At 40.9% G+C, this 21525-nt stretch overlaps 2 protein-coding genes across 2 annotated transcripts; both read left to right on the forward strand.

Moving 5' to 3' along the window:
- The first annotated feature begins 815 nt into the window (after nucleotides 1-815).
- Nucleotides 816-11366, forward strand: ednraa (endothelin receptor type Aa). The gene is made up of 8 exons (XM_071537349.1): nucleotides 816-1009; nucleotides 2070-2627; nucleotides 4356-4483; nucleotides 6355-6553; nucleotides 7793-7945; nucleotides 8122-8255; nucleotides 8757-8865; nucleotides 9597-11366. The coding sequence occupies exons 2-8, from the start codon at nucleotides 2118-2120 to the stop codon at nucleotides 9732-9734; spliced, it is 1371 nt and encodes a 456-aa protein (XP_071393450.1). The 5' UTR covers nucleotides 816-1009; nucleotides 2070-2117; the 3' UTR covers nucleotides 9735-11366.
- A 5195-nt stretch (nucleotides 11367-16561) lies between these two features.
- Nucleotides 16562-20581, forward strand: tmem184c (transmembrane protein 184C). The gene is made up of 10 exons (XM_071537352.1): nucleotides 16562-17209; nucleotides 17507-17637; nucleotides 17763-17799; nucleotides 18117-18322; nucleotides 18887-18961; nucleotides 19082-19175; nucleotides 19361-19473; nucleotides 19723-19822; nucleotides 19993-20164; nucleotides 20289-20581. The coding sequence occupies exons 1-10, from the start codon at nucleotides 17093-17095 to the stop codon at nucleotides 20579-20581; spliced, it is 1338 nt and encodes a 445-aa protein (XP_071393453.1). The 5' UTR covers nucleotides 16562-17092.
- Nucleotides 20582-21525: the final 944 nt, after the last annotated feature.

The following is a 21525-nucleotide window of genomic DNA, read 5'->3' on the forward strand; positions in this document are numbered from 1 at the left end:
ACCTTTTTAATTTACCAGAGTTTAGCCACCTTTTAAAGCTAATATGAAGCAGTATGGTATAAATGCATAGTATGCAAAACAAGGAAAATACAATCATCATCATCATCTTCATCATCATCATCATAACACTGCATTGCTGTTTCTAAACGGCAATAACTCATTAAAAAGACTGATGCTTATACACTTGCAGCATGATTAGTGAGTAAACTGTGATTTGGTTGGGCCACCCACACACATAGTGGTTATTCTAGAAAAGTAAAGACTGGCTGGCTGATGGGTAGCTCCCACTTCCTTTTTCATTCTGCCCCTTCCACTCTCAAATGTTCAAACGAAAACAACACAACAGCACAACATGGACACTGATTTCCTTGTGCCTTCCTCCCTTCGATCTAATCTCTGTTGCTTTTCGTGTGAGGAAACAGTTGCGCGTAATGCACACAAGACATAATCTGACACAGACAGGGATAGAGGGAGAAGGTAGGAGGGACAGAGGGGAAAGGGGCAGATTGGAGGGGCGTTGGGCTCCCAGATGCCCCTGCCCCTGTGTGTGTGTGTGTGTGTGTGTGTGTGTGTGTGTGTGCTGCTGTGCCTCGGTGATGACTGTCAGCAGGCGGTGCCTCTCCGAGAGGAGAGAGAGGGGGGTGATGTTTCCAAAGGGGGCCCAGTCTGTTACCAAAGGGAGGTGGAGATTTACTATCCCACCCAGTCAAAGTGTTCCACTGGTGCTCTGACACACACACATACACACACACACACACACGGATGCACAAAAACTCACACACACTTGAGCACACTCACTCACACGTACTGCAAACTCTCCACAGGAAACCCTGAGCCATAATGCGAAGGCACCTCAGAGCAGACGGGTGCGTTGCTCAAACCAAGTGGGATACGGTGCGACTTTGATAGTGCGTTAATTACTCATGTGATGTGATACAGATGTCTGGGGGCTTCAGCCGAAAGTTTGCCTGACGGTTTCCAAGGGGGCCAGGCAGACATTTTAGAAGCGGTAGGTGAAAACCAAACGTATTTATTATTTATGGATAGATCAGTTTGCGTGCTGTCACAGATCCCAGCAGTGCCGTGCTGATGCTAAACTGTGATGCTACTTGAAGGGCTGGCTGCTAAATAGTTCTTTGTGTACTTGGTGACAGCTGGGACTTTGAACAGGAAGAACTCTTGGCTATAAGAGTTGCCTGTGCTGTGATGTGATGAAAAGGGCTCCACTATGGATCTGACTGCTTCAAACTTTACCTGCTCTTTACTTTACTTTACTCTTTACCATGAGTTCTGTGAAATGAATAACTCTAATTTTGTACAGAAAGTTTTGTCTTTTTCTGTTAAGTAGCAGTTAAGGTGTAAATATCTATAACTTTGTAATATTAAATTGAGTACATTTACACACACAGAATACAGAGAATTAGATGTATTTTTTTAAACACTGTATAGTATGTATTTTTTTCTGGGTTTTGGATCTTGACTTGATTAAAATTTTAATTGTGATGCTGGTATTGCACAATTGACTGGAGACCTAAACCAGCTCTTTCATGTTAAAATGGCTCTTTGTTTTGTAACCACTCGCCTGAGCCTTTCTAAATCAGAACCAGAGGGGGAATGCACACTGAGCAAACCGTTCTGCTGAAAGCCACGCAAGAGGCTCATCGTCAAAACAACACGAGAATACATAAAGCTCTGCAGCCGCAACCTTATTGACACAAAGACATAGCTGATCGCTGCTTCTTCCAGGAATGACTGAGAGCAAAAGAGATGCCCGATGCACTATGCTGATGCCTCATCCCCGCCGTCTGACTCTAACTAGTCTCGGCGTCTCCCATCTGTGCCCTCTTGGCAAACCCTTTTTGAAGTCTTAAGGAAGTTGTTTAACTTCCTCAAAGCATTTGGAAAGGGACAACGGTGCTGTCAAACTTTCTTGTAACTGACATATTCCACTTTGGCAAGATTTTAAGTGGAGACAAACAATAGGTTAAGTGTGCATGTTTCTTTTTCTGAAGCGTGTTGCCTGAAAATAACCTAAGTTTCCTCTCATTATTTGTGTTTTTCCTCACCAGTGATATATCGGGACTTTAATCTTTCAATCAGTGAAATCAAAGCGTGGAATGTGTTCTACAATGGGCGCCCCAGCTGTACATATGTTGGTGCTAATGGCCTGTATGGCGGCCAGAGGAATGTGCCAGATAAACACTACCGACGCAAAGGAGGACTCTTCCCCAGACTTTCTCCTCCACTCCACCCTCCACTCTCCAGGTTTCCACAGCACCAGCAGCCCCAGCCTGGAGCCGGACCCCACCAGCCTCCACCTGGGGGCTCCGGAGGCTGGGGCAAGGGCTTTGGCAGCCGGATCTGGCTCTGCAAACACAAGCGTCGTCAAGAGGCCATTGCCACATCCACCGTGCCATATCACCACCTCCATTAAGGACTATTTTAAGTACATCAACACGGTAATCTCCATTATAGTGTTTGTGGTCGGCCTGGTCGGAAACGCCACCCTGCTAAGGATTATATACAAGAACAAGTGCATGAGGAACGGGCCGAATGCCCTCATTGCCAGCCTGGCACTGGGGGACCTCATCTACATAACCATTGATATACCCATCACTATATTCAAGGTACGGTTATCATAATTCATAAAACTGTCATAAAATTACACTGCAACTTAATGCTCCGACTGGGTTAGCGCATATCTAATTGAAGTCACAACTTTATTTTGATAACCAAGTTGCCGAGTGACCGGTCTCCTTGCTGATAAGATGAAATACAGCAACAGCAGAAGAGATAAAAATAAATAAAGTGGAATACAGCAGACAGAAAAGGGCGAAGGACAGAATGTGTGTAAGAGAGAGTGAATATAAGAAGGGAGAGTTTTATCAGTCGGACTCCTTTATCGTCCTCGTGTGGGGAGATTAGTGATGAGAGGAGCAGGGATACGGCCAGCTAAAATAAACACAGGAATCAGGCTGTAGTCACACGTAGCAGTGGCCTTGTGCTGACCTGGGACATTAGTCACTGACCCTTATCTAGAATCTTAAGTGAATGCTATATTCAGCAAAATACTCGGTGCTAAGTGATAAATCATTTGCGGAGCGTTCAACTCGATTCTCCATTTAACTAAGAGGTGTTTATTTAATGTGATGCATAAGCTTGAGGCGCCCTTCATGTGGTGATTTACAATGATAAACAATGTCATGTTTAGTATAGTAATAGAGAATGATGGCAAACTTCAGTGATCGGTCAACCTGATCTTTTCAGCACATTATGAAAGGCCAGTTCACAGAAGAAAAAGAGAAGAAGAAAGCCACCTGGTTTGATTTACTGGTAGATTTCTTAAATCATATTGTGTTAACACATGTGGTGACTTTGAAATCCTGAGGGCTTGTACATAATAAAAATGGGGCATCAGTTCATGCACAGGCAAAATGTCCTTTTTCAGATGGACAGAAAAACAGCACCGTACAACTCAAGTCCCAGGCCATATGTTGAAGCCCCCTGGTTCACTTCCTCTGGGGTTTGACAGTGTTTCCAAAAATAATCAGCGACTCACACACTAAAAACAGTGACGTGGGCTCCTTTCCTTTCTCCTGCTCCTCCGTGCTCCTGGGAAACTCAGATTAAACGGAACAGCACAAGTAAACAACAGGGGGCCAGGATGCACCCGTGAAGTGCTTCCTTTGGCCTCGGCTCTGAGAAACTCTGAGATATCCCCCTCATATTTCCTTGTTCAACCCATGTTAAATCCTGTTGAGGGAAGGCTGCCAAGACCACTTTGGTGAAAAAACAAAGGTCGCTGCCTACAGAGCCCCAACTTGTTTTCCTGAGGGAAGTGATATTGTTAAAGGTAGTGGAAGTGGCTCTTCAATACTTTGGAAGACATAGTGTGCTGCCATTAAAAGCTCGGATGTAACTTTTGAGGGGGAATCAGTTACTATAAGTTATCCCACAGGAGAAGTGAAAGTTTTACTGTATCGGCTGATGAGCTCCATATGGTCCGCTGTAGGACTGAACTCACTCTGACGTTATGATGACGATGGCAGGTCTTTGATGTGGATTTAACCAGGCTGCTGTGAAATTGCCTTAAATAGATGTTAGAGATGGTCATCGCTCAGCCTAGATTCAGCAAACAAAGCAAGATTAACGGTCAGCTCCCTGAAGGCAAATCACTTAATTCCAAACATTATTCTCTTTACTCGTGCAATAACAATGTCAAACAGTGATTTACTGGCAGTTTACAAAATATTATCAAACTTGAGATGATGAATAATGAACATCTTCTGTCACAAAAGACATTTAAGTCCTTTGAGGGGAGTGTTAATGTGACAATGATGTGTTTTGTTTTTCAGCTCCTGGCCTCACGCTGGCCGTTTGATGACAGTGTCATTGGCCTGTGTCTGTGTAAGCTGGTGCCCTTCCTGCAGAAAGCCTCTGTGGGCATCACAGTCCTGAACCTCTGTGCTCTCAGTGTGGACAGGTCAGTGGCATCACACTCCTCACTGCTTTATTATTATTATCGTATAGTCAAGTCAGCAGCTTTGTACGATTGAGTTTTATATTGCTAACAAAACCTCATGTTTAGGCTAAATTCCTGTTGTGTGTATTGTGAAAAAAAGTGAGCCAAAAAATATTCCTCTTTTTTTATGCATATTATGTTTATGACACAGCTCAGTTCAATTGGATATACATTATATATATATGTCTTATTATTCCATAAAGAAAATGAACAGCAGCAGCTACAGAGTTACATGACCCTGTAAAACCATGGATTTTAATCTGCTCCATACAGCACCATGTTTATGCAGAGAATGCAGAGAGTAAAAAGTAGAGTAAAGTAGTAAACCTGAGAAGGCGGTCAACTTCTTGGAAGCCAGTCACTGTGACCACTCTGACCAGCAGAGCCAGTTCATCTGTCTGTCTGGATAATTGGCAAACCATCTTTCACTGCATTCTCTTTTATTTAGATTCATTGGAAGCAAATGTTTTCCTTTTCTCCTCCATCTGAGGTTATTATGAGATGTGGGGATTTTGTGAGCCAAGTGCCTTAAAAAAGATTAATGACCTTCTTTGTTTGATTAAAGTGAAACCACAGGAAGGAATAGTTACTTTAGATTACTGGTATGATGTTCTCATTCAGGAAATTTTGATGTTCAATACTAATTGCGCACATTGGGAAGTTATTTATCTCTCTTTCTTTCCATTTGTTGCATCTGTGTGCAAGGCTAGTTACTTGTAATAGGCTATGTGTTTGTCTTTTCCTTCTTTAATGGAATTATTTAGAGCAAATGAAATGTGTACGTGTACTTTATGTACAACATACGCACTGTATGTTAATATTAAAAACTATCTTGATAGCAAGCTTCTCATCACAGCTTTTTAACTGACAAGTCCTTTTCCAATAGCACCTCCTATAGTGGTTCCCTAATGAATAAATAATGATCATGTATTGCTCGAGCCCAGTTTCATCTCACTGTGTGCACTAGAAGACACAACTTTAGAGATAAGAGGTAGGCAAGCCTGCACTGAATGGGCTCCAAGGTTCAGCAAGGCAGACATATTTAATGACCTCTATTATGAGAAAAAAATATAATGCTGCATAGTTGTGTTCAAGAGCAGATGCTCTCAATTTGTTTTCAGGAAATGTGTGGCATATCTCTGTGTGTGTATTATGAAAGTACTTGAGTCTGCTGTGTCTCCTTTCAATGTTGGAGGAAGAGAAAAAGGTGGATACATTACCACTTAGTAAAATATAAATGCCACCATGTTGTTCAACAGAGAAATTCAAATGTGTCATGAAAAATATATTGTTTTTGCCATAAAATCTTGATGCAGGATTTTACTAAAACATTTCGACAAGTGGTTTCCATTAATGAAACAAACAAGCAAACAAGTATTCAGTGCATGGGAAACACAAGCCAACAGACAGACCTCTCTGCCAACATGGGCCAGTTTGTTTGGAGGCTTCACAAAAATATAAATATTAGATTTTTAAAATAAACAATTGATCATCTCTCTTCATTAAATCTTAACATTTTGATATTCTTTACTGACTGTGCAGTTTGTTGTATTTGGTGTACTGCCATGCATAAACACAATGTCGTTAGCTCAGTCAGTCAGTGCAGTTGGAGAGACAAAGGAATCCATGAAATAAACTCACATTTATGTTTTCATACATTTAATGATGAGGGGAAAAGTGATTGAAAGACATATCCTATTCTTTGCTGCAGCGATGACTCAATATCAGCAAAGGGATCATTCAAGTTTCATCTAATCTATCTCTTGTGTCTAATCTGTATGCCCGCTCCATGCCACTCATCCTGCCTCACTTTGTCTCTGTCTGTGTCACAGGTACAGAGCAGTGGCATCGTGGAGCAGAGTTCAGGGAGTGGGCATCCCTCTACTGACAGCCATAGAGATTGTCTCTATCTGGTTGCTGTCGCTGTTCCTCGCCGTGCCAGAGGCCATCGGCTTTGACATGGTCAAATTCAACTACAGGAACCAGACCATACGCACCTGCATGCTTCACCCCAAGACTGAATTCATGGTGGTATGTTATCATCCTTTTCTTGTACTTTTGGATAAGAAGATTGCAATTAAGCACTTTTGTCTCCCAGTGTTTTGCTTGTCTTCAGGCCAAGATGTGCCGTACAGCACATTGTGTCAAGGTACTCATACTGAAGAGTTGTTGAATTTTGCAACAGTGAGACAAAACATTGTTGGACATTGAGATAGGAAACCCACCTGCAGTAGGATTACTTAAAGTGACACTACTAGATCATCTTAATATTCCCATCATCTTAAAATGGTATTGTTAGGTTGGAGGCTATACAGTCTCACTCTGCATATGTGAATAGTATTTTTACTTGACGTGGCATGATTAGATGTGCCATTAGTGTTATAGTGGGATATCTTTCCTTCACAGTATCAGCATGACAGAAAATTCCATCACCTACAATACTTACTGCTTGAACTGCTAGCAGTACATAACAACCCGCTGACAAAATGTTCTCAAAATCTAGTGAAGGAAAAAAAAAGTCTCCCTACTCTCTCTCCTTGAGCAAATCTTGATGGGTGATTGCGGCCTTTTTCACATGCTTGCAGAACATAATTGATTGCAGGCAAAGCGCAATTACTAAGGCCTCAAGATGGGCCACATGTTTGTATCTATTCCACATGCAGAAAAGGGAAGCAAGTACTAGCTCATATATTAGCAGTACAGTGCTGAGGTCTAGGCCGTGTGACCTCCCCAACAGCATGTTTTCAGCTCAGCCTTGCTGTATATAAGGTAATTAAATAGCATATTTTCTTCTTTGGAAACATTTAATCACCAGAATTCACTGCCTTGTACTTTGTCTTGTACTTTGTACTGCACACTGGGCCAAACTTTGCAGTAGATCTATGCGCTGATAATTTAGGTTTTTGTTTTTCACAGAAAATATTCAAGATTGTAGGATGTTGGTTTTGTGGTGTATCCAAATATCATATTTTAATTTTTTTTTTTTTTTACAAGTGTAGAGAACCAGATGGCTGCAGTATAATTAGGAGTTGGTGAGCTACATACATAGCACACATGTAGCTCTCCCTGTTGTCACTGGCAGGTTCAGAGTGCAGAGGGAGCCCAGGTAGGGGTGTAGGTCTGGGTCAAGTTCAGTTAGAAAAGTGTTTTCGTTATTGGGATTGTACCTGCCAACTCTGGTCATGAATCAGTCTCTCTAACTCCCAGGTCACGCTGCAGCCCAGTGTTTAAATGTGACATACTGTATCGTGTATGCTCGTCTCTCTGCAGTTCTACACCAATGTAAAGGACTGGTGGCTGTTCGGCTTCTATTTTTGTGTACCCCTGATATGCACGGCTATTTTCTACACGCTGATGACCTGCGAGATGCTCAACCACAGGAACGGCAGCCTGCGGATAGTGCTCAGTGAGCACCTCAAACAGGTATGACAATACTCTCCTCTAAACATGCAGCAATAACACTGTAACAGGCGTGTTTTGTTTTGTTTTCCATTTGTTAAACCTTCTATGTAAGGCATTTCAGATTGGCTCAGTTAACAATGTCTATTCCCGCTTTCTGTCCTTAAATGTGGCATGTAATCTGTTGTTTCTCTCTGCAGAGGAGGGAGGTGGCCAAAGCGGTGTTCTGCCTCGTCCTCATCTTTGCCCTCTGCTGGTTCCCAATGCACCTTAGCAGGATTCTGAAGAAGATGGTCTACTACCAGAACGACAAGGACCGCTGTGACCTGCTCAGGTGAGTTACTGGTGCAGCAACCATCTGGGACAGAGAGACAGGAAGGTTAATGCTTAAATAGAGCAGTACCTCAAAGGTCTATGGACAGCTCTGCTAAAGAGACTAGAGATACATAGGCTACATACATAATGTTGCTGTCCCGTGAAAACCTCCAATTTTGTTGATTTTCATGTCTTAACTCAAATTGAAGGATTATCCATTCTTCTATGGGTTGAGAAAATTCTTCAACCATTGGGCTTTTGAAACTCTTCCAAAGGCCATTGGATCAACTCAAAAGTGAATTGTGGTCAAGCTAAAAACAAGATTGTATTTCTTAGTTCCTGAAAAGTTGACATTTTGAAGATACAAGGTTTTCATCCTACAGCAACGACAGACTTGTGCCAAAAGTATTTACTCTGAAAGGCTGTTCCCCAAGTAAAATGAAATGGCATCCAAAAAGGTTGAAATTAAGTGCTACTTTATGCCAAAATAATAAATAATCGATCCTCTGTCTGGTTTCAGCTTCCTGTTGGTGTTGGATTACCTTAGTATCAACCTTGCAACGGTCAACTCCTGCATAAACCCCATTATCCTCTACTTTGTCAGCAAGAAGTTCAAAAACTGCTTCAAGGTATAGTACATTCCCATCTATAACAGATGGACATGCATGCACTCTCACACACACACACACACACACACACACACACACACACACAGTCTTACTTATGTCACTTTTGGGGTATTTACATAGACTTACATTCATTTCCTGGAGACTTACCCTAACCATAACCATAACAACTACTTGCCTAAACCTAACCCTTACCCTAACCATAACCTAACCCTAACCTTAACCACTGACCCAAAAATCAGCTTTTTACCAATTGGGGACACGGCTTTTGTCCCCAATTGCACAAGCCGTCCCCAATCAACTGGTTTTAAGTCTGGTGTGTGTCCCTGAAAGTGACTTAAGTCATACCCACACACACACACACACACACACACACACACACACACACCATGTCTAAAAAGTCTCTGATTCAGTCTCGCCAGTTAAACAAACAGTGAACTCTGGTGCTGATGACATTCCATAAGGAAAATGTAAAGCAGCCTGCTGATTTATGTACTCATGTTGCTGGCTGAGGTCACACACTGAACTTGTCTGTCAAAAGGACCTGGGCTGGAGATAAACCATGTTTCAGTTCTGCCTGTCGAGAGTTTTTGGGGATGAGGTGGAGGAGAAAACCAGAGGATGGCTTTTGACACTGGAAAAATCCTGGGAAAAAACTTGCAGATGAAGCTATTAAAATGTTTTCCCATGTTTAAAAATGTTTTTCTCTTTCTTCTCCTCGCATGTCCTTCAAGTCCTGTTTGTGCTGCTGGTGCTACTCTGACAACCAGGTATCTAGCTTTGGAGCCATGAACGGTACTAGTATCCAGTGTAAGAGCCCCGAGCCCAACAACCTCCAGACTGCCCAAAGCCTGCGAAAAGACAGCTACTGATGGCTCACCTGTGGACTATTCCCTATGGACACCGAAGTCTCTTTACACCCAGACAGCTCTCCAAATGCAACAGGATACCACCAAAAATATGACAAAAATGTACTTTTTTCAGACAATAAACATGCATCCTAAGGACCGCTGAACCCACATATGAGCCTGGAAGGGCTGGATGAGGAAGCGGAGTTAAAAGGCACAGACGGGGTTTGGTGTAGTTGCCCCGGCCTCTCAGTGGGCTCCTATTCCCACACCCAAGGATAGTGATGCTGTAGCGTGAGAGAAAAGGGAGAAGAGGGGGACGAGGATGAGAGGAGGAGGAGGAGGAGGACTCTTTAACAGGATGCAGCTGAACGGTGACTATAAATTACCCTCAATCAGTAGCCATGCGTGCTATTCTTATAAAAGGCAACACTACTGGGAAGGACGCACAAGCCACAGGAAGGGAGAGCAGACTGCCTGCTGTCAGAGGGGATGATGGGAGAAGAGTAGTACTATGCGCCGTCCCCCAAAAGTTTGCCTATGCTGCTCGGTGACGGCGGCGAACAGGAAAGCACATGTTACTGACTCAAACAGCATTTCATTTTCCATCAAATATGCTAGTGGTTGTACAGTGTATTACTCATACTCATTATTAATTGAGCTACGTTGTGGTATAATTAGACGAGTGTTTTGAAATTAATTTGCTTGGTGTTTGACTCCTATTGCTTGGCATAAAAGTTCAAATAATGTTCCATATTATTTTGTGATTCATCCTTATAGAAAGGAGAAAAAAAACAAATGCTTTTGAACGAAAAGGTGCTTTGCTTCACCTTGAACACACCTAGATCAACAAACAAGACAATCTCTGCTCAATATGAGATCCATTGATGCCGATCTCCAGTCTTCTAGTTTGCAATCCAAAGATTAAAGATTTGAGAACTGCATCGAGTCCCATGTCAGAATCTGCCAAGGTACACTGTCAGAAAAGTCTGTACCTTATTTTCGGAGTGTATGTCAAACACAAGATAAATATGAAGTAATACATTATGACAGATCTGAGATCATTTACCAAAAAAGGACAGGAATGAGATTTTTTTTTTCCTACAACACTGTGAATGTTACAAGACTTTAAAATATCAGCAATTACAGCAGAGTTATTACAAATATAGTATAATCCACTATAGTATCCACTTTTATAAAGTGTACTATTTTGATAATGACAGTTATTGTATTCCAACTGCAGTACTTGTGTGATGCCAGAGGCAGGAGATTTTGAGTAATGGTAGATCTTGCAAATGTTAGCGCAGAAATCATATCAGCTACCAAAGAACTCTGCTACCTTATACTGTTTGATATGTGAATACATGTAAACCTCTGTGTGTGTATGTGTGTGTGTGTGTGTGTGTGTGTGTTTGTATGTGTATGCATGCGTGCTTGTGTTGTATAATTACTTGCACTTCTTTAGTTGGAGTGTTTTGCACAGTATGTACAGCAGAACAGACTATCTGCCATATCAGTACAATATTATTTTACCACTATCCATTGGAGAGATTCATAATAATCTCTAGAAAACTGTATTCATGTATGTTTGTTGTCATTGGTTTATAGTGCTGCTGCTTATACTAATAAATCAGTTTCTAAGAGAGTACAATCATCTCCACTGTAAGAAGCAAGAGGTTTTATTTCACCGTGATACTAACGCTGGTCTCTCCAGAAAACGAAGGGGCCCCCTCTGTTTTTCATCTGTGTCTGTGAGAAAGAGGCGTCTGGGAGTGATTTGAAGTGCACTGTGACCTGCTTGGCAACCGAGCCCTTAGGGTTGCTAATGTCAGTGCAGAGGATGTGAACGGCTCGGAAACATGGTGGGAATTTGATCCATATAATTCACTTGTCGTCTGTGTTGCCAAAAGAGGATCCCTGAAAGCACAATTTGACCGTTATTTAGCTATGTTTTAGCCATGTCTCGGCTTGGAAGGGACACAGGATCATCTAGATTGTGTTCATAAACAGTATAGTTATGGTCATAAGAGACAAGTTGAAAGTAGCTGAACACTAAGCTTTATTGCACTTGATACTTTATTTAATGCATTAGAAACAGGTTTCAACAAACATACATGTAAAGGTAACAACTCGTTTGTTTTTTTGTTTTTTTCTCCCTATTTTTTTTCCCTCTTCCTATCTTTTTAATAGTTTGTACTATAATTATTTTATGTAGATTCATTAAACTATGACATGTATTTTAACTGTGACATCAACCTGCCAAGGGATAACAGATGAAAATTAGCCTGGTGGCTAAATCTGGCATATTTACTTTTGGTTTTAAATTAATTCAGAAAGTCTTGAATGCATCAAATAAAGTACTATTTGCATCAAGACTGAGTTTGTTGCCAGTTCTATTTGAGTGTAGCCAAGCACCTCACTAATCCCCGGTTCCCTCTAGCCTCTCATAAAAAGACAAATACCAGAACCATGTAATCCCATACACAAGGTTTAAAAAGCCCCAAGATCAACAGAAGAGTAAGAGCCACGGCTTTATCGGAAGTGAGCTTGTTATTTGTTTCAGTGAGTTGGTGATAAGTCTCAGATAGGTGATAATCTTTATGAAACTGTTCCATATTGCTCATATGAAACCACGCCACATTTTATATCAATCAGGCTCCAATAAGCCTGAAGAAACACTGAATTCCTCTCACAACTGTGGTTGCCAAGATATAACATTCTGGTTTTATGAAGAGGAGAACAAAAACATAATTCATGTTTTTCCGGTCAAAGAGAGAGGGAGAGAGAGAGAGAAAGAAAGAGAGAGAGAGAGAGAGAGAGAGAGGATGGTTTTAGCTCTGTGGAATTTGGTGGGAACCTTGTTTCTTGCCAGCAGTGAATTGAATAAAGCTCAAAAGCAAATAACAGAGGACCTCAAAGGTCCAAAGAGCTCCTCCATGTAGAGCTTATTTAGAACAAGATGACTTATGCCCGGCCTCTTCTTTTGTTGTTACTAAATATGTTGAGGACCAATCGCTGTTCATGGCGAGGGCGATGGAGGGCTACTGTACAAGACCTTCTGAATTGAGAAACAAAGGAGAGCATTACATCATCTGAGTCTAAACACATGCTTTCTGCTGCCATTCATTCTCAAGAAGATGCTTACAACACAATAACAGCGAGCCCTGCCCATTACTTGAATTATGAAGGAGTCGATAATGAGAAATTGGTTGATGGATGTATGCAAGCAAGCTAAAATAATGAGCTGAGTAACATGATTGAAACATTTTTACCTAAATACAACAAAATACAACATAACAACATGCCCTTGATTGTATTTTTAGTGCACTGTGGCTATATTACAAGTTCTTTGTTTTTACAAGTTTCTTTTTTTCTATTTCAGATCAAATTTAAACATTATTTGAGAGATACACTACTAGTCAAAAGTTTGGACACACCTGATTGAATGTACTGTGTTTTTTAATTCTCTTAAAGACATTTTGATCTAAAGGCGTATGCTTAAATGCTTGAAATGTGTTTCTTAGACAAATAATAGTAATAAAGATAAATAAATAGTACTAATAAATAGTGAAGTTGATGCCTATGTATGAATTTCTTTCCAAAGCCTTTGCCTTTCCATCAAGGCAAAGGGCGGCTACTTTAAAGACTCTAAAATATAAGATAGTTTTGATTTGTTTAACACTTTTTTGATTACTGCATAACTCCATTTGTGCTATTTCATAGTTTTGATGTATTTACTATTATTCTAAAATGTGGAAAATAGTAAAAATAAAGAAAAATGTGCTGTGTCCAAACTTTTGATTGGTAGTGTATATTAAACAACACACAGCAAAATCCTGCACTAAACTAAAACTAAACTGGCACAGACGCAACAAGGAAGTGTCTAATTTGTCCTTTTCTCAGACTTGTTTGTCTCTCTGAATTACACAGATGCTGTAGGTAATGCGTCTTTGTGCAGACCAGTGAACACACATCGGGGTCGAGCTCCCTCATGCCATGGAAGTTAGATAAACTCTAAACGTAGATCTGATATTCCTGGAAACCAGTCTAAACAGTGAAACAAAACGCACATTACATCTGTAATACCTAATGGAATTCTAATTCTAATGGAATTCTTCACACAAAGTAACCAAGAATAAACCTGAAGGATAAGTTAGGGTGATGTGGTTGATTTTGGTGCTTTGTGTTTCTTCAGACAATCGGATTGTCATGTTATATTTCTTTGTTATGGTGTGTATGGTGACCCAATCTGTCATAGAAAGAATATCTGTACCATACAGCATCCAGTGTGAACAAGGATCATTCTTCAGGAACTGGGTCCATTCCTGATTGGAAATATTACTTCAGTGAACCATAAATAATTTGAATGTACACCAATAGTTTAGTAGTATTTTATCTGCTATCTGAGGGGAGTGGCTCCTCAGAGGGGTTATGGTGTCTCTCCTTGAAGATGTAAAATAGACATTTTCCATGTTGCTAATTCTGGTCCATGGATGAAGGCTCTAATTGGTTGCTCTAGACTCGCAAAGCAACATTCCCTAAATGTATACTTTCTGCTTAAATACTATTCCAGCAACCACACCAACAGTCGTTACATTTAGGGAGGAGCTGTTGTAAACTGAAGCAGATCTGTACTGTATCCGTATAGGGGCCAGTAAGGGTGCAGTAGGGAAGGTTTCAGGATAGAAAACAGTTAGCCGCTGGACGAGCCCCTCCCGCCACCAGCCTGCACTGTGAACTGCAGGGAGGCGAACAACTAGGGCTGGTCTGAGGCTCTGTATAGGATCTGATAATAAATTACATTAGGTGTTCTTGAGCGTTTTCAGCTCAAGTGAATTCATTGTCACCCAGTGGGACTCAGGCTCAATAAACAACAAAAGTACTCTTGTCATGTGTGGGCCCGTTTGGGGTCCCAACCCGTACTTTAAGAAACTCTGAGCTTAATTTTTTTCATATAACCAATGTTCATCCTGTATCACTTTGGAGAGCCTCTTATGAAAAATATTGTACTGCATTCTACTTTACTTGTGTTATTGTTGAGGAACAGATCAACTGAAGTGAACGCCCTCGGTGAATTTGAACATTTCCTAAGACAAAGGCCTATGGCAGACGTATTAAGATAAATAAGTAATCGGTGAATAATTGCAGACTTGTGTATTCCCATGACAAAGGAGGTGCACTTTGGTTGATACAGTATCTCTTGTCGCTAGTCAGGAATCAGACATTGCGTCTCCTCCTTTGTTGTTCATTGCTTATACTTATTCCTCAGACCTGCTCATTTAATTTCTTTATATGTGTGTATCCTGCAAGGTAGATATGGTTTGCTTCACTCTACAGGTAAGGCTGTGGACGTCACATCCTTTATGCTCAAATATGTTTTGGGTCTGATCAAACAGAGCATATGTTTATCTACCCTGCCTTTACATGGCTGTATACTCTGTATGCCATTTTGCACGGCAATCCCTCCCAGCTATCCGCCATGGCACCCACTTGCACGACTTGTGGCAAAGACTATCTCTAATTCATAAAAGCCAAAAGGATCAATTCAAAATTCATGAACAATCTGTCCCGCAACAACCAGTGATTTCTGTGACTGTGGGGCAGTGGAGATATGGTGCAATAGAAAGGAAAGTTCTGCCTCCCCTCATTTTACAGGAAGATACACACACACCACACACACACACACACACACACACACACACAGAGAACGAAAGAGGTATGAAGAAATACCATGTTTCTTTTTGACAACTTTCGTCATACTGGATTTTAATTTAATAAAAAATATCACAGAAACCTCAAAAAACAAGAGTTGACTCCTGAACTCCCCGTATTCCCTTAAATATGACTGAACTATGCATGATGATTATTTTGTTTTACAAGCCAGTCAATTCAGCATTTGACCTCATCGTGGAGAGGTTCCCACAGGGAGCCTATTTCATGTAAAACATCTCTAAAACTTCTTGTCATCACTCGGAAAGCAATTGAGATAGACTACAAAGGGTTGTAAATGTTTTTGTTGCAGTTTACCCGCGATTCTTGGTTTAGCTGTGAGAGATTGTTGGTAAAAAGAACAGGCCTCTAATGATACAAAGCAGAGCTGTAAACTCTCATTTCAATCCACACAATGACTATAAATACTATATAAATGACTACAATGACTATTAAACTGTCAATTTTGAAGTACATTCTCATTTCATGCAAACAAAACGTTTAACTTACCACAAGGGAATGTTTGTTTTGACATACCAGTTATTCTCACTTTGCTAAAGTTGACTGAACCTGAAATTATGAAACAATAAATATTTTAAGTGACTAACCTAAAATTCCACATTCCAGAAATAATAAAATGTAGGTCTTTAATTAGTTTAGCATTACCTGTGAATCGTAATTAAAACGATTTATTTGCTGGCAGCATTTTTAATACAAGCAGGGACAGGCTAACTTGAGAAGTAAGACCAACCAAAATGCAACTTTTTCATAAAGGGTTGGGTAAACTGATCTGTAAGTAGGCTTTAATCAATAAGGAACATGATATGACTATGAGCACAAGATAAATAATTTTGAAAACTCTGTATTCATATTTGTGCATCAACATTAAATCACTGACTAAATGGCAGATAACTTCAATAATGTTCAGGTTTGGAAATCTGACAATTCTTATTTCACATTGCCATCTGGTGGCCAAAATGGGGATCGTGATGGTCAACGAGAATGCAGACCAACCGAACTAGCCACAACCTACACGGCTGTGAACCTTCGAGACGAAACTCTGTTCATTGATTGGCAATTCATTTTGTAACCACCAATCAGATAGATTGTAGGCGGGAGCACATTTGAAGCCAACAGGAAGTACACCTATTAACAGCAATTACTTGTTTGAAAACTTCAGCTACAAACGCAAAACGACTAGAAAGACTGTTTCTATGTACAGTCCGTTGATTGATACTTTATTGTAGATCTATATTTCATTACTTTGACCCGGCAGGTAGTGTACGTTAGGCTACAGACTTTCGGTAGTTGAGACAGCATGGATCAACATTATCACGAGTTGTTTACATGGTGAATCAGCTGGCAGGCTAACGTTAGCGAACTAGCTTGACAAAGTCGCCTGTCTTATGATTAGAGAGTTATCCAGCAGCTGTAACGTTATATCCTTATGAATGAAATTTAACATTAGTCAAGTACCTGAGCATGACAGAACTACCGTTTTAGGTCGCTCTGTTTTCAGTAGCATTAAGCGGTTGAACCCTCAACGTTGTAAGGCTGAATGTGTCGAGCGTTAGCAAGGCTTAGCTAGCAATACAACCCAAGTGTTAGACAAGTTAAATTGCTGGTCAGTAACCTGCGGCCAGCTTTAAAGGCTTCAACGCTTCTTCATAAAGATGCCCTGTTCCTGTGGGAACTGGAGAAGATGGATTCGACCTTTGGTCGTTCTGCTGTATATTTTGTTGTTATTAGTCGTCCTGCCCTTATGTATCTGGGAACTGCAGAAGTCAGGGGTCAGTAATCTAGCTTTCTGATTGTAATGTTGCATTGTATTGGTTTTGGGGGGCTTGTTCTTGGTTTTTACATTGAATTTTAAAAATTATATTCTGGCTAGCCTGGAGAGCCCACTCCATAGCCTAGTTGAACTGCTGGCTTTCCCAGATTTATGGCTAAGGCATATCTTCAAGTGTTTAATCCATGCTCAGTGAATGCTGATTGACCATCTTGTCTATCAAATTTAACTTTCTTCAGTGAAAACATTTTTTTTTATTTATTTATTTTTAATTTTCAACTTTTTTCTTGCCTTTCAGGTTGGCACTCATAACAAAGCATGGTTCATTGCGGGGATATTTGTCTTCATGACCATACCCATATCATTATGGGGCATCCTCCAGCATCTGGTCCACTACACTCAGCCAGAGCTTCAGAAACCTATTATCAGGTAAAGAAGTCCACACGCCAACTTAGTTTGACACCTGTTAAAGACAGCCATGAATAATAGTCTGATTAACAAGTTTTCCTGTGTGTTATTTATTGGGCATTCATTTATTTATTTATTTATTATAGGATATTATGGATGGTCCCAATCTACAGCTTGGACAGTGTGAGTTGAGTATTATACAAACAAAGCTATTATGAAACATACACAGTATTGTTGGGAAGTACTGAGGCACTAGAAGTCACTTGTACCTCTAGTGCTGCTATTAGAAGAATCATGTTAATTCTGTTTCTACAGACTCACTGTATTTTTACAAATGTATTTTTTGCTTACTGTAAATGGTCGCTGCTCTTCTAACTTGCCTACTGGTTGAGGTGATTTCTCTATCAGGGATCAATATTTGTACAATATGCTGTTTGTCAGTGAAACCTCCTCCATCTTCACTTCCACCGTCATCCTTGCATTCTGTCTTTGTCTTACAGTGGATTGCGTTGAAATACCCCGGTATAGCAATTTATGTAGACACATGCAGAGAGTGCTATGAGGCCTATGTCATCTACAACTTCATGACCTTCTTGCTTAACTACCTGGGAAACCAGTACCCCAGCCTGGTGCTGATGCTGGAGGTCCAGGAGCAGCAGAAGCACCTGCCCCCTCTCTGCTGCTGCCCCCCCTGGCCAATGGGAGAGTGAGTTCCCTTCAGAGTCAGTGGTTGCATGTGATGAAGCCACCTAGTCACCCATTGTCTGCCATGTTTTCACCCAGACCCAGTTTATGCACAACTGTCCCCCTTTGATATTGTTGTGATCATGTCAGAGATGTGCTTATAATCTTCCAGAAAAGAACTTGGCCTGGAAAAACAAACCAAACAAAACACTATAAATAACTAATTGATAAAGAAGTGTCAGGTTTGTCTTTTTTCTGCAGCTGATGCAGGTACATGTCTTCAGGCACTGACACGTTAAGATGCAAGTGTGTTTCTCAAGTCAAACAAGTCAATTTACTCTGCATGTCTTGTGATGTTGGAATTTTGTAACCCTTGCCAGTATTGTAGCATTTTGCATGTAGATGGTATGGATCTTGATAGGATAGATCTTGAGAAAAAAATTAGTTAATTCAATGTTAAAATGTTATAATTACCCTTGTCTCGAGGATCCAGTTAACTTTTCATGATCATCATTAGCTTAGTTTAATCAAACTAGATGTTATGAAATCAATGCATTTATTATTCAATCATAATTTCCTCTTGCAGGGTTTTACTACTGAGATGCAAGCTCGGAGTGTTGCAGTACACAGTTGTAAGACCAGTGACAACAGTGGTTGCCTTGTAAGTGTGATCTCCTCTTTATCCACTTTTGTGGATCATGACGCTTCATTATGTCAGTCAATATCAATCACAGCATGACATTCACTATTTGTATCTGTTGTGGTTGTCTCTGCCTCCTAGGATCTGCCAGCTGTGTGGGGTATACGATGAAGGCAATTTCAGTTCAACAAATGCATGGACGTACCTGGTTATCTTCAACAATATGTCACAGCTGGTAATGGTGTTACTGTTTTTGAATGGTTTTAATGTATTTTTGCCTCAATTTAGGACGTTTTCAGAAATTAGATATGAAGAAATAAGATGGACTCAGATTAGAAATGCAACAGGATGATTATGATTCTTTTAGCTCCTGCACAACCAACTTTTCTCTCTCTCTCTCTCTCTCTCTGCCAATCCCAGTTTGCCATGTACTGCCTGGTGTTGTTCTACAAGGCCCTGAGAGAGGAACTTGCCCCAATCAAACCAGTGGGAAAGTTCCTGTGTGTCAAGCTGGTGGTGTTTGTCTCTTTCTGGTAATTCTCAGAGCGTTCAAACTTTAAAGATCACTCACAGTTCTGTATTTACGAACATCTATGACCATGCATAGCAGTGTTCTTCACCACTACCACTTTGCCTGTGTCAAACTGTTGTTGCATTTGCATGTATAGAACTTGTTAGCCAAGTATGCGTGCAGTCTCTTGATTTACATAGAAATTGACTCATCAGATTCTGTGGTAGCTCCAGTGCTGAGAATTAATTGGGTCTATTTTGTGAACTCTCAGGCAAGCTGTGTTCATCGCTTTCCTGGTGAAAGTGGGGGTGATCTCAGAGAAACGCACATGGGACTGGCAAAGTGTGGAGGCTGTAGCTACTGGCTTACAGGTAGAGCTACAACTCATCTACTTAACAAGTGACACTGAACAATAATAATGTGTGAGGCCAAATTAACTTATAAAGGATATAATTTCACTTGTCTCTTGCTCTACTTGTCTCAAATTGGTGTTCTCCTCTGAAACACAAGCACACACACCTAACTGTCCTGTTTCCGTTAGGATTTCATCATATGTGTGGAGATGTTTCTAGCAGCCATTGCCCATCACTTCAGCTTCACCTACAAGCCTTACATCCAGGAGGCTGAGGAGGGCTCCTGCTTTGACTCCTTCATGGCCATGTGGGACATCTCTGATGTCAGAGCTGACATCTCTGAACAAGTCCGCAATGTTGGTGAGTGCCTCTTGGCTACTGGTGGTGTATTTCCAGTTGTGGTTTTGTAAACAAGTGTCTCTTCCATTTTCTCCAGTGTGCAGATAGAACACTGTGTTTAGTACATTTTGTTCTCTCTTGATAGGGAGAACAGTTTTGGGTCGCCCAAGCAAGTCCTACTTTGGTGAGGCGCAAAATGACGGTGAACGATCGGGCCTTCTCTCTGCGGGTTCCCAAGATGCCATCACAGAGACCGTGTCCAACCCGGCATCACCCAAGGGTCGATACCAAGGCCTGGGCAAAACCGTCACACCACACTCTTTGTCAGCCCCTGCTGGGTTCAGCTCAGCTCCTTGGGACGAAGGATATGAGGCTAGACCAGAAGAAACCCAGGACACCAAAGAACCAACAGATGCAGATCTCATCGTAATCACCTAGCTGATCATCATGACCAGTGCTGCGAAGAGACTCTACCAGACGTGGTTGGGCAGGACCCAATTATAGCCTTGCCATTTCCCTCCAGACATTATTTTACTAATCCAACATTACCAGAACAAAACTAGTGAGTATTGTGAAAAAGCACATTAACCGGGCGATAGTAGACAATCGCCCACAAATGCAAATCCAGATGGACCTCTCTATCAATGACAGCTCCAAGAATGTTCATTGAAGGTATGGCACCACATGATCATGAATTTATAGAGATTTTGCATTTTATGCAATTTTCGTTGTACTGCAGAATTACTGTGGCTAAGTATGATATAACTTACTTGTTTTATATTCATTGTAATTGGCAAGACTTATGGTCCAGTTTCACAGTTAGCGGAGTCTTAAGGTGTGTCCCAAAGCTCCAAAGATCATGCCTTTCCTGCAAGACCTGGAAACCCAGTGTTTGTGCTGCCATGTTGCCTGCTTTCCCAACAGCTGGGGAGACGAGAGGCTACTTAAGACCTTTGTAAGTCTCTTTCAGGGTAGCAAGCACAGGTGTATCTTCTCCAAGTACAGTACAAGATTGTTTGACATGTGGTCAGCATCGCTCAGTCATGTCATGCACTCAAAATGTGAGATGATTCAATTTTTAAAATACGAACCTTCAAGATTGTTATTGAACACAATATCTTGATACATACTGTTATGTGTATATGTTTTGATACATAGTACTTTTAGAGGACATCTATTGACATGAGCAATCATTAATTGAAGTCTATGTTAAAGCACATAAGCTCTCACATAAGTGGTTGTGAGGAAGGGGATGAAAAGAGCAGTAGCAAAAAGTTTTTGGGATGCACGCTAAGACTAACCTGATTTTCAATGGAGGAATTAACCGGGGGGGAAAAACAGTTCAGAACTAGGCCATGTCTGTCAACTAAGTGCATGTGGCA

Source organism: Centroberyx affinis, unplaced genomic scaffold (genome assembly GCF_046629955.1).
Source record: "Centroberyx affinis isolate AG114_WGS23_722 - 3 ecotype Tasmania unplaced genomic scaffold, CSIRO-AGI_Caff_v1 ptg003020l_1, whole genome shotgun sequence".
NCBI classification, from domain to species: Eukaryota; Metazoa; Chordata; class Actinopteri; order Beryciformes; family Berycidae; genus Centroberyx; species Centroberyx affinis.

Coding starts and splice junctions, on each gene's coding strand:
- ednraa (XM_071537349.1), top strand. CDS start 2,118: ATGTGTTCTACAATGGGCGCCCCAGCTGTACATATGTTGGTGCTAATG. Junction 2,628..4,355: donor TACCCATCACTATATTCAAG/GTACGGTTATCA, acceptor TTTGTTTTTCAG/CTCCTGGCCTCACGCTGGCC. Junction 6,554..7,792: donor CCAAGACTGAATTCATGGTG/GTATGTTATCAT, acceptor GTCTCTCTGCAG/TTCTACACCAATGTAAAGGA.
- tmem184c (XM_071537352.1), top strand. CDS start 17,093: ATGCCCTGTTCCTGTGGGAACTGGAGAAGATGGATTCGACCTTTGGTC. Junction 17,800..18,116: donor CAATCTACAGCTTGGACAGT/GTGAGTTGAGTA, acceptor TTTGTCTTACAG/TGGATTGCGTTGAAATACCC. Junction 18,323..18,886: donor CCCCCCTGGCCAATGGGAGA/GTGAGTTCCCTT, acceptor TTCCTCTTGCAG/GGTTTTACTACTGAGATGCA.